Below are 27,776 nucleotides of genomic sequence, written 5' to 3'. Positions count from 1 at the left end.
TCATGATAATTTGTAGCTTTTTAGCACAAACTATCACGAACAAAACCTGCAGCAGACAATGAGAAACTAAGGGTTTGGTCTACCTAGTTGACAATGGAACTCTAAAATGGCTATAAAATAAATATATTGTGGGTAATGTGCTCAAAATATTTATTGAGAAATTGGATTGTTTTTAATTTCATACTTACATTACATTTTTAAAATTCATAACAACTTATCTAATATGTACATCTTCCAGGCAAGTATGGTCGCGCGATAAATGATAAAATATCTGGCCGTCCCTATCGCACTATTTGTAAGTGTGATAGGGACGGTAAGATGTTCTATCGTTTATCGCGCGACCATGATTGCCTGCCTTATGATAACATAATGACATTAAATTGTCTTATTTTAGCTTAAAATTTAAAATATCTAAATGTCTTCACAGTGAACAGATTGTTTCATGAAAGCTGGCACGAATTGAATGAACAAAACTTTGTTTGATTGTATGAGTGATATGTGTATACCATTTTATTGGTTAATCTGTTGCACACATGCATCTTTTCATTCACTCGTTCCATTCGTGCAGCTCTTGCTAGCTAGCCGGCTACAACGACTCTAAGTGAGGGTTTCTGGAGGCGGTGGGGCCATGCAGTTCCCGTCTGGGTACCGTTTCTTGAAGGCTGCGATCAGCTCGGGGTCCACTAGTCGAACACCATCCACCTGGTTTCCTAGTGTTATCCTGTATGAACAAGTTTGTATTTTTTAAATGAAACTTTCTGTTGAAATTAATTTGAAACTTGAAAATCAATGATCAGTAAGAACCAACTAGATAACTATTTAACAAATTTAAAGAACACATCTTAAATAAATAAATAAATAACAAATTATCACTACATATATATATTAAAAAAAAGGTAGGATACCTAAAGGAACCCGTTCTGGGCCATGCCGGGTCCAAAGGTCCCCATCACGCTAGCAGCGTTACCCCGCTGTATGGCGATGGAGACCTGTTGGACAAGCCATGACTCAGAACGGGGATCTTTTGTTTTCTCCCTGAGGCGCTTTCCGATCTCTTGGAAGAGTTCACGCGCCTCCCTTCCCCAGGGCCCGGCTGTCTCAACCGCGAAGGGCACGAAGTCATAAGTGGCTTCCAAGGCAGAGTACTTCAGGCGTTTGTCATTTGTTATCTAATAATCATGATAAATTGCAGCTTTTTGGTGCACAAACTATCATGGATAAAAACTGTAGCAGACATAGAGAAATTACCGGCCCAGCCACGGCATTGGTCTAAGCGCGACGTAGCGCGCGTTATGATCAGTTATAAATAAATAAATAAATATTATAGGACTTAAATATTTTTTTTTTTTATTATTTATTCTTGCACAGATTGACTGAGTCCCGCGGTAAGCTCAAGAAGGCTTGTGTTGCAGGTACTCGGACAACGATATATACTATAACTTATAGCTTTTGCCCGCGGCTTCGCTCGCGTTAAAAAGAGACAAAAGTAGCCTATGTCACTATCCATCCCTTCAACTATCTTCATTTAAAAAATCACGTCTATCCGTCGCTCCGTTTTGCCATGAAAGACGGACAAACAAACAGACACACACACTTTCGCATTTATAATATTAGTATGGATATACAAATACTTATATACACACAAAACATCCATGACTCAAGAACAAATATCTGTGCTCATCACACAAATAAATGCCCTTACCGGGCTTCGAACCCGGGACAGCGGCGTAGCAGGCAGGGTTAGCTAGGCCCACAGAACACCCCACTAGAAGCCTAATGCAAGCGATATTGTTCGAGACGCAAATCACCAATCCTTGCGGGGTGAGGCGGGCGCGCGCACGGTGCTGCCATTGGTCGTTTCAAATAATGGCGCGCCTTTACGATTAGCAGTAGGGATGGGAATGGGACATGTCTATTATAGACAATGGTACCGGTACCAGTAGGTACTGTGGTGAATTTGTTTTGCAACAAATTATAATAAGGCCTAGTTACCCTTCGGGTTGGAAGGTCAGATGGCAGTCGCTTTCATAAAACTAGTGCCTACGCCAAATCTTGGGAATAGTTTCCAAAGCGGACGCCAGGCTCCCATGAGCCGTGGCGAATGCCGATGCCGGGATAACGCAAGGAGGATGATGATTGTGATAGCACCTCAATAAAAATCATTCTAGTAACTAATAATAATAACTAAACTGTGCAGTTTTACTTACGTTTACTAAGTTAAATTACCAACTAAATATTCTAAACTAATCAATCAACTAAATAACACTACAGATTCTAGATAATTATTCACAATTACAAATCTGCTTTCTTTTATATTTCATAAAATGGTAGCACATGGTACGAACGGTAGTAAGAAGTTCCCGCAACAGACATAAACTAACATGCCCCCGTCCCTAGTCGTTTACGTGAAAGGGATAGTATATCGCATTGTTAACTAGACAAAAAGGGATGGACGCGCCTCGGCACCGCTCAGTACAACCATATTGACCAGTATAAATGAACTCCGCGGATAATAAACAATATTCAACAAAATAATTAATTTGACTTAACTGTGGAATGTTATTCCATCTTTTTAGGGTTCCGTAGTCAACTAGGAACCCTTATAGTTTCGCCATGTCTGTCTGTCCGTCCGTCCGTCCGTCCATCCGTCCGCGGATAATCTCAGTAACCGTTAGCACTAGAAAGCTGAAATTTGGTACCAATATGTATATCAGTCACGCCGACAAAGTGCAAAAATAAAAAATGGAAAAAAATGTTTTATTAGGGTACCCCCCCCCCTACATGTAAAGTGGGGGCTGAATTTTTTTTTCATTCCAACCCTAACGTGTGATATATTGTTGGATAGGTATTTAACAATGAATAAGGGTGTGCTAAGATCGTTTTTTGATAATATTTATATTTTCGGAAATAATCGCTCCAAAAGGAAAAAAAAGTGCGTCCCCCCCCTCTAACTTTTGAACCATATGTTTAAAAAATATGAAAAAAATCACAAAAGTAGAACTTTATAAAGACTTTCTAGGAAAATTGTTTTGAACTTGATAGGTTCAGTAGTTTTTGAAAAAAATATGGAAAACTACGGAACCCTACACTGAGCGTGGCCCGACACGCTCTTGTTTACATGTAGAAGTATTAGAAGACTTGCCACACCACTTTATGCTGCAAGAGACCATTGTTTGCAACCAAATTTGATTATTTAAGATTTTTTCCCGAGCGGACACGAACACTGTTAGCGGGTCGTATACTTGGGCGCTACTGATCGGTGTCGCACGCGTTCAAACTTTTATAAACCTGATTTGTCGTATGCTTGGTGACCGCGAGTCGCCCTGTAAGGGCCGTCTTGTTGTATTGGTCTGTGGCTAGGCCAGACCGGTCGTCTAATATAGTTATATAATAAGCACCCTTCTCTTTAGATATTCTGACATCTTATGGGCTAAAGCAAGAAGGTGAACTTGACACACTGTATGCCAATTAATTATAATGTTGTTAATTAACATTTGCCAACAAGATCGGCTACGTCAGCCATTGGCGAGCACACCTGAGACAGCAACGGACTTGAAAGCAGTCGCCGTGGCCGTATCGGCCGTGGAGTCATTATTATAATGTTGTGTTCTTGCCGGTGAATGAGGTTTCCAGAGCTCAACAACAGTGTATTAGGCTCGGCAACGCGCATCTAGCACCTCTAGAGTTGTAGACGTCCATAAGCTAAGGTGAATTTTTACCGGGTTGTACGCTTGTTGGCGTGATATTGGTGCTCTTTATAGATTACATACCCACTGGGTTTTGTAGGATCAGCCATGTTGTTTCTTTTATACTACGTCGGTGGCAAACAAGCATACTCATACTCATTTATTTATAATATTGTTACATATTACACGTCACAATTGATTTAGGTACATAATTATTATATGGTATATTAAAATTAAAATTATTATATTAGTATTCGTAGTTTGATTTGTCTAAATATGGTAATACATTTAGAATTAAATGGATACAATGTTTTGTGAATGTTAATTAAATAATTTAAAAGATGTAGAATTCATTCATGTCATAAAAAGCGTGGGCGATAAGCCATTTTTTTAACGCTCGTGTGAATTGGTTCGAAGATTCTATACAGGTAATGTCTTTATACGGTCCGCCTGATGGAAAGTGGTCACCGTAACCTATGGATGCCTGCAACTCATGGAGTGTCACATGCGCGTTGCCAACCCATTAGAAACTTGCACACTCCCTTTTGCTGTGTTAAGTACACAGCAAAAAGGAGTGTACAAGTTCCAAGGAGGGTTCGGGTTGCCGACGACTCAAAGGACAATAGACGGAACAAATTCGTTCCGTAGGTCCTTCCGTCACCAGCACACCGCACCCTCGTTGAGCTCTGGCAGCCTTACTCACCGGCAGGAACACAACACTATGATTTGAACTTTTCAGAATTTAAACTTGACTTACCAGTTAGGTTGCACGTTGTGCGGTCGACCGAATAGCTCGATTTTTCTCGTACCGGGACTTAGCCTCTCTGTAACAAAAAAAAAAACTTTTAGCCAACATCAGGTTCCCATTGATCCTATTTTCCTTCAGAAAGTTGTGGGAGGTATATAAACTAGAAAACATTTTGTTAAGACGGTCCCCCTGTTTGAATGCCCTCGCTCGATCGCGCTACTTCCCCTCCCCGCACCCCTGTTATACGATACGTCGATCGAGATTCAAGACCACCATACGTAACAAGTCGCCATCTAGGAGGAGTTGCTTGTACTAGATCGCAATACTATAAGCTACTAGCGCCAGGAGTTGCCTGTACGAATGTATGGGTACTAATACACTTTAATGCTATAAATATGCAAATATTATAAACGGAAATAAATGCAGTAAACTAAAGAAAAGTGACCAAGGCCTTCAGTTACCCGCGGCTGGAATGCTGTCGTATTATGGAAGATTTTTTTGTCAATAATCAATAAGAATGTTGTTGTATTGACGTATCATAAAATTACCTTTAAACTCGAACCAGAGGGCCCTGTGGCATCATCAATGACCGTATCGATAACCGGAACAAAATGTATCTAAATTATCATTAGATAATTCCTGTTTTAGTACTAAAACAAATTGTTTATTTCACAATGTACAATGTGAAAAGTACTAGCGCATTTTGGCCAGTAGTCATAAGCAGAGTTTGGCACTGTGGTTTGTAACGCCGCTTACTGACTGAGTCTAGTACTAGTATGGTCTGGGTTCGATTCTGGCCTGAGGAATATTTTTTTGGTTTTTATTTTTTTTCAAAACCGATAAGTTTCTACATTATAAAGGTTTATATCTCCCGTTTACAATATTTATGGCAAGATTCATTGTTTTGTATGTTTTTCCTGATGTAAATTAATTTTAGGTTCACATAAAAAGTATCTTTTTTTTGCAATAAAACAGAACGCGTAGCAATAAATATAGGTACCTATTATAAATATTCACTTAAGCTAATGCATGTGCCTTGTGTTTGGGGTTGCGTTGCGACTTGCGAGTTGCGAGGTAGGTAGTCCGCAGCGCCGAGCCGGCGAAAGACTGCATACAGGCAGACTGCATATTTAGCACGCACAGTACAACTCAAGTACCTATAAGTTACATTTTGAATAACGAGACATTTTAAAATTATATGATAATTATTACGATCAAAGATTCGACCTACCATAGAAACGTTGAATTTTGTTACAAATATCATACAGGGAACCAAACTATACAGGCAGTAATTTTTATAACAAGCAATATTTTCTGCACATGGGCTGCCGGCTGGCTGTGTGAAAAAAAGAATAGAACATCAAAATTCATCATCAATTTTGTTTATTACTTATGTACATTTTAAATCTTCGATTCTGTCTTCAAAACACTCTTCTCTCTCTAACGCTCCTCTATCACGAGGCTATTCAAATGAAGCGCCACTGACGGGTCTCTATTGGTTCCCATAATTTTTTAAGTCCGATTTTTACTATCCATAACGTTTTCCGTCATAATTTTTCTTAGTCATATTATCACTAGTCATAAAATTAAACGTCAGAAATTGTAGTTCTGATTTTTGAAAGTCATAAGTATTGTTAGTCATAAAATTTATTAGCCATAATAATCAAAGTCCATAGATGTACAAATCCATAATGTTGAAGGAAATAAACTTATTCGGAATAATTGATCTAAGGATTTATCACAAGTCATAACGATTAATAACCGGGTTACCCTCATCTGGTAGAATAATTTTAGTCCGAAACACACTTCGCATAACATGTTTCGCAGAAACACTTTCAGTCGAATGGTAATTTTGCAGAAAATTTAGTTGGCATTATTACTACCATGCATAAGACACATTTGGCAGAAACATTACTTTGGTCGACTTTGATTTAGCATAATTGTATGTACCATAATAATCTAATCGCATAATATTACATTAGCAGAATTATTACACGCTATCATAAGAGAAAAACTGCCCCAGAGTCACCGTTAGGTACGACGACGAGCGAAGCGAGGAGGAGTGTTAGGTATCTTGCATCCCCAACACATCCAACTCGCTATCAAATAGCAAATCGCAACTTTATGCCACCTAAATATTATGCACAAATATTATCTGCAAAAGCAAATGTTCGACTAAAAGACTATTATGGTCATCAACATTATGACAACAGATGATTCGGTATTACAAAAATCTGCGAAATGATTTATGCCAAAGCATATTCTGCGTAATACTTCTGCCAAGAACTATTATACGAATCAAATATATGCGTAAAAAGTTTCTGCCAGATAATAGTGAACCTTAATAACCATGTGTTTCTTCACTAATAGCATTAAATGGTTCTCTATTGTTTCCCATAAAAAATGTTGCAATGTTTTTTTCGTCTGCATTTTCGAAACTTGTAATTTGGCTTACTAACTTCCTCAGTGTTTATTAAATTTTCATGGCACTTATTAAACCATTTGGTCTCGCCAAGGAGCCGACGTTGACAATTTCTATATCCGCTTTTAAGGACAAAAGATAACTAGCAAAAGGAAACTAACTACACGAGGTAAAGGGTTACTTTTTGAAACAATTTTGTTCCGCCAATAAACCGACGGAGCCCCGCTACGCGGGCCTCCTATTTCCGCTCTAAGGTAACTAACGAACCTACATGAGGAAAAGGGTTATTTTTAAAACAATTTAGTTCCACCAATGAGTAGACGGAGCCCACTACTCGGGGCTCCTATTTCCGCTCTAAGGAATCAAAGGAAACTAACAACCTACCCGAGGAATAGGGTTACTATATTTTTTTTCTGTGTAATAATAAATATATGTATGTCTGAAATATAATATACTTTAGGAATTTTAGACATTAAATCTATATGCAGAAAAATCAGTAGGGCTTCAAAATATATGCCTAATAATATTTCTGAATAATTATTGTTATACTTTTCAATTTTATACTCATCAACTTTATGACTTTTGAGATTATGATATCCAATATTATGGTTTGTTATTGTTAGAACCATGAAACGTTATTCGTAACAAAAATTATGACTAGTGATGTTTATGACCACAAAATATGTGAATAACAACTTCTGACTAACGAAATTATGAACAATAAGTTTATGGGAAAGAAAGGGATCCCGCCACTGACATGTGTGCTTAGTATCTGCCCATTCCATGAATTTCACATTTTATCTTATTTATATTTTAGCTTTTAGAAGACAAACAAGCGGTGTACACCATTTGAGCGACGACTAACACCAGTACTGGATATTTCACAGAATGACTGATAGGATGCTTGCGAGTATCCATGATAACGCTCGCGCACCAAACATAGAAGGTTTTGAAAGAGATTTCTCAAGGAATTGTATCTAGCATAATGACGAATACAATGGACGGTGTTATGGAATAGCGAACTAAGCGCCAAAATCCGAAAAAAAAGTTATGAATGCAGTTCGGATATAAATGTGATAATCTATAGTATTGACTATTTATTTGTTGAAAAATCATGCTTACAGCCTTATTTTAAGGGGTAGAATCAAGCGACACGTTAAAATTTGTATGGCCCTGTGTACTAAGTCGTTACGTAAAAACGAATTGAACGCCAAATTTACTTTTACAAATTATAATAAGCGTATATTCTAAATCGCAAAATCGAGTTAAACGCCATAAAAATGTTATTAATTCGTTTTGGTTTAAAGTTTTGATGATTTATAAACGCAATATCGATTTAACCGCCCTAATAGTGTCGTTTAATTCGTTGTTACATATTTGAAATTGCAGGATATTTCGCTTAATGAGAACTAAGTATCAAGAGGTTTTGTTATATCATAATATCTTATGTGTGTAATACTGGCTAGTACTAATGAATTATTATTAGTTACAATGCCAATTTTGCCATATATGCTGATTTTTTTGACATTTATTAAAAAAAGTTGATTGGAGAACAAAACTAAATTGTTAGACGGATTAGTCCTGTGGAGGAAAACATTGTTTTTCATTTATTTACAATAGCACTATTTACTCAAATATATGGAATGTTATTTTATTCCAGTATTCACTTTACCTCTAACAATTTGCATTAAAGAATCAAGCGACAAAATATGTCTCATAGTACGCTACGACGAAATAAATTAACCTCATCCCAGTATTAGTTCAATAAAGAATCAAGCGGAAAAACGTTAATAACTTCGAAACTTGAATAGGTATGGTGTTATTTTTTTTATCTATTTAAATTATGAACACTTTTATAGGTTCAATGTCAAAATTAACTTTTTTACTTTATAAATGAACTTACAACAACTGATTCAAATTTCAAATCTTTCTAGCTCATTTTCTCGATTTCAACTAACTGTCGCTTGATCGCTTATTCCATAACACTGTCCACATGTATACAGGGTTACGGTGATCGCTTTCCATCAGGCGGACCGTATACCTGTTTGCATATCTTTACGTTTGCTTTTATAAAAAAGGATTGTACTATTCTACATACGTTTTTTGCGTTGTACTTTCCTCGCTATAAATAGTGGAGGGGAAAAGTTTCGTGTTACAAACGGGTGCAAATGTATTTTACTTTTCGTGTGTTGAAAAACTCGCCAAGTTCAACTTTGCACCCTTGTATAACAAATAACTATTACTTATTAGCTTTTATCTACGCCTTACTTTTATTTGATTCTATTGATGATTTATATTGCTTAAAATTATCAAAATGGGTAATTATTCGCAGTATCCAATGCCTGGAAAAGGGGTGACACCACCTCCGAACCGAATCAATGTACAATATATTTAATCATGGGATAACGGTAAACAAAAAAATAACATAGTGCAATACATATTAGGTTTCTTTGGGTTTGAAAGTATTATTTTTTTAAAAATCAATAATACATACTAAAACTATATTACATTTACTGTAATTTTGTTCTTTATACTCACTCCCTTTGAAAAAAAAACGAACCACTGTCGACCACTTCACCCTACACACACAGCGCGCACAGGCGAGGCGGACGAAGCACAAAGTTCAGTCGCGTACCATCTGAATAGTCTCGTGAGAGAAGAGTGTTTTGGATACAGAATGGAAGGATTAAAGTGTATAAACAAACACGATGTAAAAATTGTTCTTGAATAAATAAACTGAAACTGAAACTATATAAAATTTAACGAAATATAATATTACATTTTCAGGTTCCATTATTTTTTAACATATTACTTGTTATAAAAATTACAGCCTGTACAATTTGGCACAATATTTTTAACTAAAAATGAATAATATTTGTGATAAAATTCTATGGTAGGTACCGTATCTTTGATCGTAATAATTATATAATTTTAAAATATTTCGTTATTCTAACGGAAACTACGAACACCTATCTACAAATTTAGATTTTTGTTAGTTGCGGCATACGGTACGTATTATGGTCACGTTATAATATAAAGAATAGTTCAAATTTATTTATATATCACCTTTCCTTGTTACCTATATCATTTCGTGCTATGTGCGCGAAGCCGCGAACTAAAACCTACCTGCAGGGGTTGCAAGGTCAACGACCCCACCCGAGCGCGCGCGCCGGCTCGCAGTAGGTACTGTGGGTACCTAACCAAATCTAACCATGCCTGCGCGCTCGTTTACAAGGCACATGCATTTTAGCTTGTGTGTATTTTATATAAAATAATTATGTATTCATTTTCATATTTATTTATTGCTTTTTTTTACACAGCCAGCACATGTAAACTATACAGGCTTCCTGTATAATATTTGTGATAAAATTCAACGTTTGTATAAACTTTTACATATATATGAAGCTTCAAATAATTTTCATCAGCGAGAAAATACGAAACAATGAATTTTGCCATAAATATTGTAACCGGGAGATATTAAAACCTTTATAATGTAGAAACTAATCGTTTTTGAAAAAAAAAACACAAAAAGATATCCCACTGCCCGGGCTCGAAACCAGGCCCGCATTGATCAGTGAGAGCCGTAAGCGGTGATGAAACCCACACGGCCAAATTCTACTTGCGACTGACGGGCAAAATTCGCCAATACATGTCACATAGTACATTGTGAAATAATTTGTTTTTGTCCTAAAACAGGAATTATGTAATGTACACTTGTAATAATGAAATGATAATTTAATTTCATTTTGTTTCGCTTCTCTATTCTAAGAAAAAAAATGGCTCGGCGCAGCGAGCGGCACAGCCCCCCGTCCGAGAGCCGTCAGGCAACTGGCGTGCGGTGCGTGGCGCGTTCAAAGGTAGCCCCTTAATGCTAGAGAGACTGGTGCTGCCATCTATACGCAACTATGCTATTTCCATAGTTGCGTTTACTTTCGTGGTTAGGTTATTTTATACGTACAGAGTCATAAACGTTTTATCGCTGATTTAAGTACTCACCAATAATGCCGTATATTTCGTCGGGCTTATGACTGGTGGCTCTGACTTCGGCGACGATGACGTCACAGTCCAGTCCGCGGTTCAGGTTGTCCGGGTTGCCTTTCATTCCGACCTAAATAAAAAAGCGAGTGTTCATTCTGATAAATTCACAATACAGTACAAAGCATTTATTGATGATAAATAGTGACGTAGTTTAGAAAAATGGATCCAATCCACAAAAAAATTAATATGAAAAGTCATTTATTTGGCTGTTTTAAACCCCGACGCAAAAACGACGGGGTGTTGTATAAGTTTGACATGTCCGTCTATCTGTCTGTCTGTCTGTCGGTCTTTGTGATTGTGTCTGTCTGTGGCATCGTAGCTCCCGAATTTGATTTAGTTTTTTTTGTTTGAAAGCTGAATTAGTCGGGAGTGTTCTTAGGCATGTTTCATGAAAATCGGTCCACTATGTCTGGGTTTTTGACGTGATAACGTCTAATAACTCGTTACTACGGGCAGCATGCACGAAAAAGATGACGTCATTGTCCCGTTTCGCAATATAGCTTTTGCGCCATCTATTGGCGCGCGTTGGAACTAAGCGGCTGATCGATGCGCTCGGTATGGTTATAGCGTGTGGCCTGAGTAAAGCACCACAGCTGGGACAGATGGCGCGCCCGTGTGTTGTTCTCGACAAAATTAATTATTTTAATTTATACGACTTTTTACAGAACATATCCCGTCTGAACTCATCATAGATTTAGAATTATTAAACTAGATTGTGTAGTTAGGTCAAAAAGTGTGTCCACATGAGAGGTCATTGTTTGGGCTGGTGTCCCTCTCGCACTTACTGACAATGTCAACATTATTCAGTGAACGTCGTTTTTAATTATACAAATCTTTGATTTATTGGCATCAAAATAATTACATTGTAATTATTTTCCAATTCTTTGAAATATATCGAAACCCTAGTTTGAATATAACACTAAAATAATATAAGAAGTTATAAAGTCAGGTAATATATATATATATATATATATATATATATATATATATATATATATATATATATATAAATACTACTATTATGGCTCATTAACACTGGCCACACGTGCGAGAGGGACACCAGCCCAAACAATGCCCTCTCATGTGGACCGTTTTCGATAGTTCAGAATAGCGAAAACGGTCACCTTTTTGTCTCAGTAATAAGGTTCAATTTAGTATGGCAAAAAATGTGATTCCGCTGTCCCCTGTCTTTGGAACTCACTGACAATGACATTTGGGCCGCTAAACATGGTACAATAGGGACTGAGCTCACACTTTTTTGCCATACTAAATTGAACTTTATCACCGGCGCAGAAAGGCGTTCTTGTCAGACTAGTAAAAGTTTTTGGCTTAACAACTCAATCTAGCTTAATATATATAAATCTATGGCATAGAACAACATGTCGGGTCCCTATATATAGGTCTAAGGTTTTATTTGAAAATTGAAATGGTCATACAATGCCAAAAATTGTAAGTATTTGCAATATTACTTTCTATTATAGTAAAACATATATTTTTTAAGGATTATAATATATATACGTATGTTTTTTCATAGCCAAATCTCTGCTTTGGCAAACATTGCCATCATTGCGGTAAATGGATGGAGCGAAGAGCTTTGAGGAAAGATTGTAAGTATTCACTTCTGATAATTGTGTTAAAGGCTTTTTATCTATCTACTCACACCAGTATTCCCAAAAGTTATTGGCAAATCACTAGAAAGAGTGCAGAGGAAGTTATGTAGGCACATTTACAAACGACTGTACGGGTATTACCCATATATGTATCCATCTCTATTCGTAACAGGCCCCGTAGCCGAATGGCATTTCTCCGACGCCAAACGAAAGCGATACGCCGCTGGCTCTGTCGCGCCAATACGCAAGCGCGATAGAGATAGATATCTACTAGCGCTTCGTTTCGTGAGCGATTCTGCCATTCGGCTAGCCACCCAGGAATGGTTGGTCTTCAAACTCTAGAAACCAGACGGAAACTGCTGCATATTATGCATTACCGCCAACTGTTTCACCATAGAGTATATAGATGACGCATCCGTGCTTGAGAGAATGGGGCTGCAAGTACCAAGAGCGAATGTGGTGGTTGGCATGCCGGGCGCGGTGCCGGCGCGGCGGCGGCGGCGCCTGTTCGCGGCGGCCGGCGCACCGCTCGAGCCCGAGCTGCTCTTAACCGCATCATGTTGGAGACAGACGATATTGACATATTTGCTGATAGTGTTGGTGTGTTTTACAGAAAACTCTTAAGGTTCATAGACCCTACACTCCTTAGGTGATTAATGTAATAACCATAGTTTAACTTTTAAGTGTGTTTGCTTTTATTTATGTCAATTTAACATGTACATAATTATATTACCACATAAGTGCTTTGGTGAAATACTGTTAACTTTTGTGTATTTTTAATAAATAAATAAAAAATCGTGAAAAAAGTCCCAGAACGGGCCCCTTTTGCTATACTCTGACCGCCCCTGTCTATACTACTGTAATGTTTGACGTTATCACGTTAAACTGCCGTCCGTAAACCGACTTTACAGACAACCAATTTTTTTTTTCAAAATTTTAATTTGGTGGTTATTTGTGGGTTGGATCCTTTTTCCTAAACGAAGTCCAGTTTATAGTCGGGTCCACACTAATCGAGCAGCCTCGCGAAGCATTGCCTCGCGCGCCAAACGTCTGAGACATGCGCGCTCGTTTGCCTCACCCAAGCCAATTTGCTCAGCAGCTGTTCAAAATAGATACTAAGGCCGATAGTCCACTATCATATGTTTATCATAGAAATATGATCATAGGCAACATGCCATCCCTTTTCTTCACGTTGGAGAAAAAGGGAGGCATACAGACCTATGTTCATATTTTTATAACAAACATATGATAGTGGACTATTGGCCTAAGGATGCTGATACACAGGCAACACAATTGCCAGTAATTCACATACAATTGCCGCGTTTGTTCAATACGCGCCAACTAACTATGGAGCAAACGCGGCAATGGTATGTGAATTGCTGGCCTTAAGCTAAAGCTTCGGTCAATGATCACACTCACTAGACAGTGCTCCTTGCCATGGTTCAACCAATGCCCGGTCCGTCCTGTTCGAATGATCCTCTGCAACTGGTTGGTTTTAACCCAGATTAGTTCATCTACGCGTTCGTACCCCCACAGTTTAAGGCATTCGCGACCAAGTTCCATAGCTCTGAAAACAAAAGTAGTGTAAGGTCTGAATGGACGTTTGATCGGCTAACTTTTACAATAGGTATATATATATATATATATATATATATATATATATATAACTAGCTTTTGCTCGAGTTAGAAAGAGACAAAAAGTAGCCTATGTCACTCTCCATCCCTTCAACTATCTCCACACAAAAAATCACGTCAATTCGTCGTACCGTTTTACCGTGAAATACGGACAAACAAACAGACACACACACTTTATATATAATAATATATCTTGGCCGCCTGACCATGACATTTTCTGCGTCAGATTTAATTTTTGTGAATTATGGTTTGACATACACAGAAGTTACACAAAAGGACGCTAGATGGCGCTGCTATTTTCACTAAAAATCGTGAATCGCGCTACACACGCTACGAAAAAATTTGAGGAATGGGGGATGTCTGAAAATTTTAAAATCGCCTGATATTTTTTCTGGTGATAGGAATAAGCATTTCTATTTACAGAAAAAAGTTACAGATTTTTTGGTAGCACCATACATTTTATAAAAATAAAAACGTGTTGCTCGACTGCGCGTACGACACACTTCGGCAGTTATGAGATTTGTCTTAGTCTTTAAAAAAATTCCATTTTGAATCTGTGCTGGCCACAGACACTGACAGTTGATTGTCAGCTTGACATTTTTCTCGGAGAATTCATAACCATATCTGGTGAACTATTTATTACTGTTTTCGACTCATTTTCTCTCCCTGACCTCTGATTTTGCCTCCTTCTACGACTACCTTCGCTCTCGAACCCCGGACGTTGATTTTACTGGCTTAAAACGACGACCTTTGATATTAACCTCTGGACCTGATTCTGCTTGCATTAACGAAGACGTTTGCTTTTAAACACTGGACCTGATCCTGCTGAACTGTTTACGATCCGTTTTGCCTCCCTGACTTCTGATTTTGCTTGATATAAGGACGATCATCGCTTTTAAGTTCCGGACACTATTTGTTATAATGAATACAAGTACATAAACACGATATAAGGATCCCAAAACATGCTTTATACCAACTTGTTCTAAAACCAACCAGAAAAACCCAGATTTAAAATTGTTCATATTAAGAAAGGAGCTGAAGGAAAGTTGGTGTCAATAGGTTGGCAGGAACTGCCCAACCAGAGTGTGATTTTGCTGTGAAGACCACCTGAGTGTAAGATACCGTGTCTTGTTTACCAACCTTAAAATGCAGTTACACGCTGGCAATAATATCATAAAAAAGAAAGCCATAAATATCTGACACGGTGGCATTTTATAAAATGTGTATTTTGTTGGATAGACCAATAGGAAAAATATGGTAAAATACATTTTTTTTTATAATTTGCAATGTCCTATAATAAAATACAATTGATTTATTTTATTGTGTTGTTTTATTTTACTTCTGAGTTGTAGGTGTGTCATGTGTGTCGAGTTACTGTCAAGTTACTATCAAATTCAGTCGGCTATGGCTTTCCATATTCTTCTATGGCCCTCCATACTGTTAAAGCATGATTAACAGCACTATAGTAGATTGTGTTACGAGGGAGCAAAATTGCATATTTATAGCGAGGATATAAATTGAATTGTGAACAAAGTGAAGTATTCTATATGTAATTGAATACTGAGTGTAGTGACTGGGATTCGAAAAGAAAGGGTTATTTTCTTCCCTGCACTGCGAGGAGGGTGCAAAGAGGCACTTTTCCTCTTTGCTATTAGGGACCAAAGTGATACTTTTCCCTTCAAGGACACATTTTTTTTACATGGTTACATAACATACCATTTTTTATGTTCATATAACATATCATTCTATATAAATTTCCTAAAAGTTCATATAACATATCATTATATATAAATTTCCTAAAAGTTGATGTTAATATGTGTAGCAAATTTAATTCCACCTTGTGTCTTAACACTTGAATCCCTCACTACGCTCAGGATTAAATTTAAGAATACCTTGCTACACTCAAGACACAGACCAACCCCTATAGACATCTATTACAAGACGACTCGCGGTGGCCAGCCTTCCTAGTATTTGCACTGATATAAGCGCGGGCGCTCGCCGTGCCCGATCAGTATCGACCAAGTAACAGACCCGAAAGCAGCGCGTGTTTTTCGCACAAAAAAATTGGAAAAGGGTATTTTGATGCCTTAAAGATGTCCACCTGTAGTGTGAAATGGTGTGGAAAGGTAAAAAGAAGCTCAAATTTAAAAACAGACGGCATTACAATTCACAAATAAGTCATATTTATAATTTGTTCAGAGCCGGCATAGGTCAACTTACATTGGCCACTTACGCGTCATACTTCTGTCCCTTTTCATCTGGCGCGACTGCCCGCCGTCCTTGAAACGGCCAATCACAGCGCGCCTAACACATTCCCCGCCCGCTCCTCGCACCCCAAACACTGGTGACTCGTATCGCGAACCAAATATACAAGACTGCCACTCTATAGGAGGTTCTCTGTGACTCAAGATATATATCTCATTTTTCTCCCTTGTTGCACAATCTACTATTGCTACTATTTGACACTTTTTTTTTCATATCATATAAGCAAAATACTAAAATATGAATCAGGTCTGTTGTAAAAATATTATGCACTTAATCGACACAATTTTTTTATACATAATATTAAAATATGTTGCAACATAAAAATGTTCTCATAGCAATATAGGTATTAAGATTTATAAGATTATAAGTATTAAGATTTTTAGTTATTAAGAACTATATTTGCAGTGCCCTTACAGGGTTCATAGCTGTGCTATACCTACTGAAATGTACCAACTTATGTACCTATGATAGCAATAAAGAATTACTGATTACTGATTATTACTTATGTGCAAACACTTTCCGTGGCGTTAATATTTTATACAGGCCAGACAAAGTTATTGAACAGAAAAGTGTCACTTAATTCCCTCCTAACAGGGCCGAAAAGTACCCTTTCTGAATGGGTGATGTGAAAAGCAGTAGGCGTCACATCGCAAACTCATTTCCTTTTTGAGCACTAACTACTTAAAGCAGACAATAAACCAACAATCTAAAGTTATTTGTTTAGGGCACAGGTCCTTCTCTAGTTCTCATCTGTAGGCAGGTGCGCTTATGAATCACTACTAGGAGTTAGCCTGTTTTCACATTACCTGATCCAATATCGGATGTCGGAAGGATTTCAATGGAAAAAATCCAAGACGACGCCTGTAATGTATGGGATATCGGTCCAACATCCGGTATTGGATCGAATAATGTGAAAACGTACTTATGGGTGCTAAAATGAGTAATAATGTTAATATAGATCAAGACAAATTTATGTTTATTACACTCTAATAACATGTAGTTGCACTTTTCAAAATTAATGGGATACACATTCTCTGTCCAAAATATCTCTGCATCTTTCATCAATTTCTTCTTCACAGGCATTGTGTTTGTCGCTGTTCCACATTTTGGCAAATTAGATGAACTAGCTCTTACAAAATCGCTAGTACCTATCCACGTTTTCCCAACTCAATGGGCTTAAAAATTGTAATCAGGTCCGGGGTTCAACGCAAAGGCCGTCGGCAGCAAGCAGGGCAAGCACACGTCTTCGTTAATGCAAGTAGAATCAGGTCCAGGGTTTAAAATCAAAGGTCGTCGTTTTAAGCCAGTAAAATCACGGTCCGGGGTTCGAGAGCGAAGGTAGTCGTAGAAGGAGGCAAAATCAGAGGCCAGGGAGAGAAAATGAGTCGAAAACAGTAATAAATAGTTCACCAGATATGGTTATGAATTCTCCGAGAAAAATGTCAAGCTGACAATCAACTGTCAGTGTCTGTGGCCAGCACAGATTCAAAATGGAATTTTTTTAAAGACTAAGACAAATCTCATAACTGCCGAAGTGGGTCGTACGCGCAGTCGAGCAACACGTTTTTATTTTTATAAAATGTATGGTGCTACCAAAAAATCTGTAACTTTTTTCTGTAAATAGAAATGCTTATTCCTATCACCAGAAAAAATATCAGGCGATTTTAAAATTTTCAGACATCCCCCATTATATTTTTTAACTCATTATAGGAGATATTTCGCAAAACTCTGTTCAGAGGGCGTCTCTAGCACATAAGCGAGCACGTACCGCGAACCATTTTCGACGTGTGTAATAGTGATGTACTCTGGCGCAAGAACTGAAGATGGTACTGACAAGGATAATTTATATTGGATTTACAGTCTCCATACTAAGAATCAGGGATGTAACGGAGTTCTGCTTCTGCTTCCGTTACTGCGGAACTTCCGTTTTGTTTTACACATCCGCTTCTGTTCCGGTTCTGTTATTTTTCAAACGGAAGTTATAACGGATGTCGGAACCTAGCGCGACGATGGGACATGAGCGGCGTACATCAAAGACCAACAGGTCTATACCTATCATTCGCTCATCTCTCCGCTTGCCACGTGCTGCGATACTAAACATTAATCGCTTCATTCCATTGCGCGCCAATATTTGTCCTGTCCACCTAGTTAGTAGCGAGTGAACAACTATTCAGTGGTGCAGGGCTTATCTACGATCCCCTTAGAAGCTCCCCTTAGATTTGTTTATTAAATACAGTTTACTTCTTTTACAATCACTCCATTTAATTTAAAAATTTAATTGTGTGCTAACAATTACACATATAATTTTTACTGGTTAGTTTTGGATTGTATTATACTACCTACGAGTAAGTTTTCTTTTCGTTTCTAAAACCTTTTACGGCATAATAAAGGTTTAAAAGGATTCTTATGTGATTTTTAGTGATTACCTAAACAACAAACAATCTTAAAGTTCAAGGTGATTTAAATTTTTGGATTGTAATGAATGATATACTTAAGATAAAATATCAGGTAACTTTTCTTTTCGTTTTTAAAACCTAAGTGGGCCTAAAGGCTGATTACAAACTGCTGATTACAGGCTGAACAGTAAACACCTAAAAGTTCTAGGTAATTTAATTAGTTTTGGTTTATGTTATACCTATGTGGTATTTTTTCATTTCGTTTTTAACATCTATAACTTCCGCTTCTGGTTCCGGTTCCGCTTCTGCTTCCGTTAAACTAAATTCAAAACTTCCGCTTCCGCTTCCGGTTCCGTTAAAACCACATCCGTTACATCCCTGCTAAGAATCGTACCTCATTCTATTAGCGCCACCTATTCAATACTATCATAACTACACTGATGATGCCTACAATTTTTTTTTCTAAATGTGTATTGACGAGAAATAAGTCATTTGTTCTTATAAAACATAATTATTATTATTAAATCATTTATTTCAGGCAACTTTAGTCCATAGATACACATATTCACAAAAGAAAAGAAAGAAAGAAAAGAAAATTACAATGAAAACTTAGGTACTAATATCAACATAAAAACACGCAAAAATACTTCGGGAAAATATGATTTCGGCCACGTCCAGGCTGCGATACAGCGCCATCTAATTTTAAGCCTAAAAGGCCCATACATTTCAGGGGTCTTAATCTTATTCAATCATTTACAACTAATAAGTTTTTAGTTGGATCCGTAGGTTTCTATGTACACGTTTATTTCGATTACACATCGTCAATTATTCACAATCTGTGCTATAAAAATTGCTGCAAGAGGGCATTTATGCCGGTCTCTACTCTATAACAGTAAGAGTATCACTGTGGTTACCTGCCAGTGACCCATAGAAATATGAGGCCTTTGTCTTGTAGCTGTGGCACCCCGAGGCATCTCATCTCGTCATCAGACATGGTGCCGTATGGCAACTCCATGTGAATGTCCCATGGCGGGTCCGCCATTATCACTGCGAATTTACCTGCAAGAATTTGATTAAAATGTTGTAGTAATAAAAAAATACTTGACTTTTACAGTTCAACTCTTTATCTGGCAAATTACCTATTCCACCTTATGCCCTATATGGAACCTATAAACCTATATGGAAAGCGCAGGTTAAAAGTAAGGAACCAATCTAATAAAATAAAATCTAACGGCCCAGCCACGACATTGGTCTAAGCGCGGCAGCGGCGAGCGGCAGCCATACGTGCGAATGAAAAGTCCCATCGCTGTGTCTCGCTTCAATGTATAGCCACCGCTCGCCGCTGTCGCGCTTAGACCAATGTCGTGGCTGAGCCGTAAGTATCGTTTAAAATTCTATATACCTGCTACATATATAAATAAATACACATATAACAGTAGCAGGTATTTAGAAGGAGTAATCAGACAAAAATATTACGGAAGAGATAAAAAATGGAGTGTAAGTTTAATATATTCACAAGACGAAAATACCCTGGTTGACTTTAGCAGTAATTTTCATAGTTTTTATCCGCATACGCCAAATTTTAGAAAAAAAAAATTCACTCAAGGTTCGATATGAAGATATATTACCTAAGAACGTCATGTCTAGATACCGCAGGTCGCACTGTATCCACTGTGGGGGCGTCAACGTTAAAACTCCATCTGGTTTGGGTGCCACCTGCACTCCTGAAAAATTACAAGAAAATAAGTCATTTGTATGTATTCGAATAATATTTCAAGTCTTAGAATACCTACACTACCGTCAAAAAGTTTAAGACCAAACACAATGTTCAGTGTCATTGTTATAAACCCTTCTAAAAATCATCAAACTAAATTTGTAATCAATAGAAAACAACGTAATCTTATTATATTGATCGGCAACCCATTTGTTCTGCAAGAAGACAACGATCCCAAACACTCAGCAAAGATCTGTAGAAGCTACACAGTCAATAAAGAACGCCAAGGTGTGTTAAAAAATATGATTTGGCCACCGCAATCCCCAGACCTTAACCCGATCGAACTTTTATGGGATGAACTCGACCGTAGAGTCCGAAGACAATGTCCGACATCTGCAACAGCTCTATGGGAGATACTGCAATACGAGTGTAAATCCATTAGCCAAGAAACGCTACACAAACTTATAGCAAGAATGCCGGCAGAATTTGCTCGGAAGAGAAAAAGCGTCGAGGAGGATTTTTCGATGAGAAAAACGTTTAGCTTTTATTTCTTATTATCATCATAATCAGTCCGCTGAAGTCCACTGCTGGACATAGGCCTCTCCCAAGGTACGCCACAGAGCCCGGTCTGCTGCTTTATGCATCCAGTTTCCGCCGGTCCCCCTATGCAATTTCTTATTATGATCCCTTTTTAAAATTGTTATACGCTTTATTTTGATTATTTGCATATATCGTGTTTGGTCTTAAACTTTTTGACGGTAGTGTACATGTTTGTATGGGACAATATTTTTGATAGGCTAAGCTAGGCAAAGATAAGCATACCATTTTGTGAATTCTTCTGTGCGGTGTCGGTGGTTTTTGCCGCGGTAACGTTAGGATCCGTGTTGTCAACTTCATAATGAACATATCTAAAAAAAAAATTGATATTAATTGTATACAAACAGAAATTGTGCTTAACACTAAAATGACTACTAACTGTTGTAAGCGCTTAGACAATTTCATGACTCATGAGAGTCATGAGCAAAGACAGTCTAGACTAAACAACTGTAGAGAGTTAGATATGTTTTTGTGTTTATCTTGTTGGCGCATTCGGTTGGATCTAATATGAAACAGTATATGTTTTTGTGATCTAAAGAGTTTTCTTTTGAAATTATTCTTAGATGCTTCACCATAGTGCTAGATGGCGTTATTTTAAGGATTATTACTTACTTGCAGCTGTCCATATGAAAGCACGTATTCAGGAAGGAACAATCTCCCAGTGATTCATCGGTGTGTGCTTGTATGATCTTCTTGAAGTGCAGTTTCTTGCAGACGCCATCTTGTCTTTGGGCGGTGGCGCGGGCGCACTCGGCGCGCGTGCCGTGCGGGCAGAACTCCATTACTTGAGCACCTGATGAAACCAAAGATATAGAAATCACGATTAGTGCATTATTAAAACCCGCGGTCCCGGGTTCGAAACCCGGTAAGGCATTTATTTGTGTGATGAGCACAGATATTTGTTCCTGAGTCATGGATGTTTTCTATGTATAGTATATAAGTATTTATATATTATATAGAGGTATATCGTTGTCTGAGTACCCACAACACAAGCCTTCTTGAGCTTACCATGGGCCTCAGTCAATCAAAATTGTCATATACATAATATTTATTTATTATTAAATAAAAATAAAACAAAGACAAAAAAACAGATAACAATAAGTAACCTAAACACAAAATAAAATGTTTGTATAAACCCTGACATAGTGCACCGATTTTCATGAAACATGGCTAAGAACACTCCCGACCTCAGCTTTCAGACAGAAAAAACTAAATCTAAATCGGTTCGTCCGTTCGGGAGATACGATGCCACAGACAGACAGATAGACACGTAAAACTTATAACACCTCGTCGTTTTTGCGTTGGGGCTTAAAAAGGTGCAAGCTAGCAAAGCCTCAAAGTCAAATTATATTTATTAATTAAATATGATTTGCCTTTGAGGCATGAGAGGAATTAAAATGAATGTGGCAAAGTTAAGTAAACATGTGAAACGCAACTATAGGAACAAATCAAATTATTTTAACAAATTGATTTTGTGTTTTTAAGTAGTCACACTACTATATATAAATTAATAAACGAAACAAGATGTCATAAATTGATAAAAGAAAAAAAAATAGACACCACCAGTATCGAGCCCCGTCGTCGAGCGTGGTGACGGGGTGGCCTAGGGGTTCATGGCGTTAGCCTGGATTTCTACAGACGCCGGTTCGAATCCGGCCTTCGCCACTGGTGGTGTCTGCCATTTTTTCTTTAATATACAGTACCGGTCAAAAGTTTGAGTTCACCCTTTGATTTCGGTACAAATGAGTACTTTTGTACGATAATTATCTTCGGTTTGGTAGTCGAAATATGTTTTCAACTTATATTTATTGTTTTGTGGAGATTTGTTTTACTAATTAGACACAATTCACGTACCTTTCTTTCACTAAAATCTAATAAACATGACGGCAAAATGCTAGTTATATTTATGGCCTTGCCTTTGCCACTAATTGAGACACATCTTTACACGAAACACAGTTTTAGCCAGATAATATAGGCCAAATAATTATTTAGCCTATAAGATTTGAGGGAAACAGATGTTAAAAAAATATAAATTGTTTACGAAACAAATTTTGACGTCTGAACTACAAAAAACTATCTCTCTAAAGCAGTCAATTGTACTGAAAACAAGGAGTGAACTTAAATTTTTGACCGGTACTGTATGACATCTTGTTTTGATTTTTAAACATGTGAAAATTCATTAAAATACCTCCTTGACTCTTGAACTTGTCGGCCAGAAATTTTTCTTTAGCTGTAGGTTTGCTGAGTAAGTCCATGATCTCCTCTCCCACTCTCTTCACAGCTTTCTCTCGACTCGAGGGCATGGCAAGTAAAGACTGTAACAAGCAAAATAGTGACTGTTATCTACACTTTCAGAGTGGAAGTGTCAGTTGGAAGTGGAAGACCTAGGCGAACTTTTCTTGTTCAAATCGGGGGAAATATTGCAAAAAGGCCAGGTCAGAAGTACTCGAAACCGACGAGCGTGTATGAGAAACGTTATGAAAGTGTGTGAAGCGAAAGTGATTTGTCAGGATCGTAGTAAATGGAAATCTGTGATCTCTGCCTACCCCTCTGGGAAACAGGCGTGATTGTATGTATGTATGTATGTATTATGTATCTACACTTTTTGATAAAAGAAGACTATAAAGATTAGAGATACACCGAATATTCGGTTACTATTCGGTATCCGGCCTATTCGGCCCTTATTTTAATATTCGGCCGGATACCGGATAGTGTCGTACTATCCGGCCGGATACCGGATGTGCTATTTTTATTGAATGATTTTGGGATAAACCAATGCACAAACACAATTACGGTTATAATCATAGCCCTTTATAATAATAAAATAACATTTATACATCCATTTTGCCATGAACGAACTAATTATTATTATTTCAAAACTAGTTTACACTTAAAACGGATTCCGCGCGAAGTTCACTACGAAACAAGTCAAAAACTGCATGACGCGCCCGCTCCCTGCTTAAATTGTAGGTAAACTTCTGCTGGCCGAATATTCGGCGGCCGGATACCGATAATTAGGCCGAATATTCGGTATCCGGTATCCGGTCAAACAACTATCCGTTGCGTCTCTAATTAAGATACTGTTAGGAAATCGAAACTGTAGAGGAAAAGATACAAAACATGTTTAGTCAAGCCAAAGAGGATCAAGTATTATAGAGAGCAAAGAGGATCGAGTATTATAGAGAGTTATTGTCGAAGTAACATGTGTAATCACAGTGCATAGACTGCCATCTCTCGACACAGGCTTAAAACTTTTGAACCTCAGTTTTGACAATTTGGCCTATATTCTTAGCTTGATATGTGTTAAAATGTCAAATTAATATTAGCGCCATCTAGCCGAGCGTCCCCCAAAGGTGTAACGCCATCTAGGCCACCTAACCTTTTTCTATATGGTTCTGAGGTACGATATTTCTTAGACTGTAACTGTCTATGGAGTTACGTGTCTTTGGTCAAGCTAAAACCGAGGTCAATCCTTTTTTTTTTCACAGCCAGTTACCTTGCCTAAGCACAAGTTTCTTACCATTAAGTCTGTATCTTTCTTTGCAGCTTTCTTTTCTTCCGTAGTCGTTTTTGTTTGTTTTGCTTTACTACCCTCCTCAGGGGCATCTTCACCTGCAAAAATAACGAAAACTAGAAAGATTTTCTGGGATGCACATTTCACCTGTTTCACCATAGTGCACAAGGACTCACATTTTATAGTGCTATATCACAAATGGGATCGCCCACTGCTGAGCTTAGGCCTCGATTCGTGTACGCCACTTATCCCGGTCCTGGGCTAATCTCATCCAGAAATGGGCTATATTGTGCACCAAGTTTATGCTTAAGGTTATGGTTGTGGTTAAGGTTAGGTACTTATGGTTAAGCTTAAGACCAGTTAATTACAGTCAGAACACCCAATAGTCAGCAGTTCTCAAAAAGTTTGTACAAATATTAAATTTGATTTTTTTAAATTCCTATTTTGTTACCAAGATTTTTTGCTGAATTGAGATTTTAATAAGTTTTATTTTGTCATTAAGGTTCTCTAGTATCTATATTTTCTTAATTATAACAATTATCCTGTATATATCTTACGAAAGTCGACTCATACTACTAAATGTTGGTAACAAAATAGGATCAATTAAAATTTGCTGATGTGGCTATGTAGAAACTTTTTGAGAACTGCTGTAGTATAGCATACTTTACATGCCAATGGTTATAGAGATAAAACTTATAGGGATATGTATGCATTCTTTACTTCCAAATGTGTGCAAAATTAGTGAATTTGTAGCAATTCATTACCTTTCCTCTTATTAGAGTTCTCTTCCATCAAAGCTGCTAGCACAGCGCCAAGCCGGACAGACTCTGCGCTGACCACTTCAATGCCCACATCTGTACTGCCTTCTGGTCTTTCTCGGATACTGACAAAATGAAAAGAAAAATACAAAATCATGGTAGGTATAAAAAAGTTCTATTACAACAATTGAGTTGCTATCTTCTTCTTCCTCGTTCCCTCAATGCTGAGGATCGCGACCACAAGTAGCGTGTCTCCATTGAACGCGGTCATAAGCCATGTGGACTGCACGGTATAGGCTGCCGCCAGTCGACTTCTTCACACAGTCAGACCATCTCTTACGAGCCCCACCCCAAGCGCGTTTACCATGCTATACTAATAACATAACTATAAACAAGCCATACCAAACAACCAAACTATTACAATCTTAAAATTCGACAAATGGCGCTGGCATTTAGATCACGAAATTAAGGGCCCATTTAGACGGTACGAGAACTCCCATAGAAGTTTTATTACATTGTGGTATTTGATGGCTGTGCAAAATTGTATGTAACCTCAACAGCCCGCAATGTAACTTAAATCGCATGCCGTCTAAATCAGGCCTTATGCTGTACTTCTACGGTTTATTCTTCATTGTCAAAACAACAATTCATGCTGATAAATTTAATCTCTAAGCCAGTTTGATATGTGATAAAGACTAATAGTTCAACAATTACAAGCTTAAGCTAAGCCTAATTAAAATTACGGTAAAAAGTTCTTACTTTAGGATGTGTACATCAGAATGACAAGCATCAGCAACTTACGTGATAAGTTTCTGCGTAGCAAACTTCTGCAGCAAACTCGCAACAATCTCCGTATCAACGTCACCGAGGCCTGGCAAGAGGGCGCTGGCTGTTGCAGGAAGCTGCAACTGCATGTCCGAGAGAACTTGCAGCAGGCGCACTTCTAGGGACGCTGACGGGACAATCACTTTTGGTTTGTCTGAAAATTTAATTGATTTAGTGTTGCAAGTATTTTTTTTTATTTTTATTAATCAGGCAGGCAGTTATAACAACTGATAGTTGCCTGTATCCAACAATTCTTTCTTAAGATGTGTTCTTTAAATTTGTTAAGTAGTTATCTAGTCGTTCTTAAACTGGTTAACATTCAGTGCTGAGATCACATCCTCTGGTAATTTGTTCCAGGTTTTGACCACTCTGTTGCTGAGAAAATGTTTGCTGCTTATGACAAAAAATGTGATTACTTAAACTAGTTACACTGGTCATTCATTTATAATTTATTAATAAGTGTAAAAGCATGATAAAGTTTAATTTTAAATAGTTTTTGATAAACAAAGTACACCTATTCATTGTCATTTGTCTGCGGAACTGCAGTTAACTTCATTAACATTTTATGGATATCTTAAAAGATTTACAGCAAACGGCGATTAAAAGAGACAATTAACATCACATAAGCAAGAAAGAGACAACAGTCTATAAAGACGAAAATTAGATGTGCAATCATTATCGCCAGGTATTGTTTGTTATTAATTGTAACTGTCTTCAGATATTTTTCTTTGCATAAATGTGTAGATTTCAACTCCATTGTACTTGACAGTCATTGGATGAATTTAAGCCCCTTAGTTTTTAATGTTTCGGAATTTATGTGAGAAATGTCATTTGATATTTGCCAGTCGCTTTTCGGTGAAGGAAAACATTGTGAGGAAACCGGACTAATTCCAATAAGGTCTAGTTTACCCTTCATGTTGGAAGGTCAGATGGCAGTCGCTTTCGTAAAAACTAGAGTCTACGCCAAATCTTGGGGTTAGTTGTCAAAGCGGACCCCAGGCTCCCATGAGCCGTGGCAAATGCCGATATAACGCAAGGAGGATGATGATGATATGCCTGAGGCACTGATAGGTTCAACAGGTAAGGAGGTTGCTTGCAATATCATAGGTACTTTATATGGGTCCCCTAATAGGTTAAAATATTAATAAAACGATAAGCGTACCTTCATTTTTGGTACTTCCCGCCGCGCCGGCACTTGGTTTACCTTTTTCTCCCGGCGACCCTTCGGCTTTGTCACCACTCCCAAGCGAGGACCCGAGGATATTCTGTCGTTCTTTCTTACGCTTCTCTAACTTCTCGCGTAAGCTGTTCCTTTTACTTTTCACAGCTTGAATCTCTTCCCAAGCATCAGACATTTTTAATGGGTGCAGGTTATGTCAGGAAAACGACTTAAATGCTGTGTAAAATGCAACAGTTTCGGTTTATTTTAAGAGAAACACTGAAATACTTAATCCAAGTTGAATGAGATAAGGAATAAGGATTTAATTATAATCATTTTTCCAAGTTATTCCGCAAGAAAATCTCCTTAAATACAAATAAACAAATTCTTGACACCAGCTACTTGACAT

General features: G+C 37.7%; 1 protein-coding gene across 2 annotated transcripts; it reads right to left on the bottom strand.

Moving 5' to 3' along the window:
* Window positions 1–469: 469 nt before the first annotated feature.
* LOC125237853 (N6-adenosine-methyltransferase MT-A70-like protein) lies at window positions 470–27,776 on the bottom strand. 2 transcript variants are annotated; one of them, XM_048145078.1, is made up of 13 exons: window positions 27,371–27,776; window positions 26,185–26,362; window positions 25,390–25,508; window positions 24,632–24,723; window positions 23,300–23,426; window positions 21,724–21,904; window positions 21,337–21,422; window positions 20,429–20,524; window positions 19,715–19,859; window positions 13,924–14,071; window positions 10,853–10,964; window positions 4,444–4,510; window positions 470–721 (listed from the first exon to the last, which is right to left on the bottom strand). In XM_048145078.1, the coding sequence occupies exons 1-13, from the start codon at window positions 27,561–27,563 to the stop codon at window positions 598–600; spliced, it is 1,668 nt and encodes a 555-aa protein (XP_048001035.1). In that variant the 5' UTR covers window positions 27,564–27,776; the 3' UTR covers window positions 470–597. The 2 variants fall into 2 exon arrangements, with proteins under 2 accessions (XP_048001035.1, XP_048001036.1); XM_048145079.1 differs by having other exon boundaries at window positions 27,413–27,776.

The sequence above is a fragment of the Leguminivora glycinivorella genome, chromosome 22 (genome assembly GCF_023078275.1).
Source record: "Leguminivora glycinivorella isolate SPB_JAAS2020 chromosome 22, LegGlyc_1.1, whole genome shotgun sequence".
NCBI classification, from domain to species: domain Eukaryota; kingdom Metazoa; phylum Arthropoda; class Insecta; order Lepidoptera; family Tortricidae; genus Leguminivora; species Leguminivora glycinivorella.
This window is presented reverse-complemented; position numbering and strand designations above follow the sequence as displayed.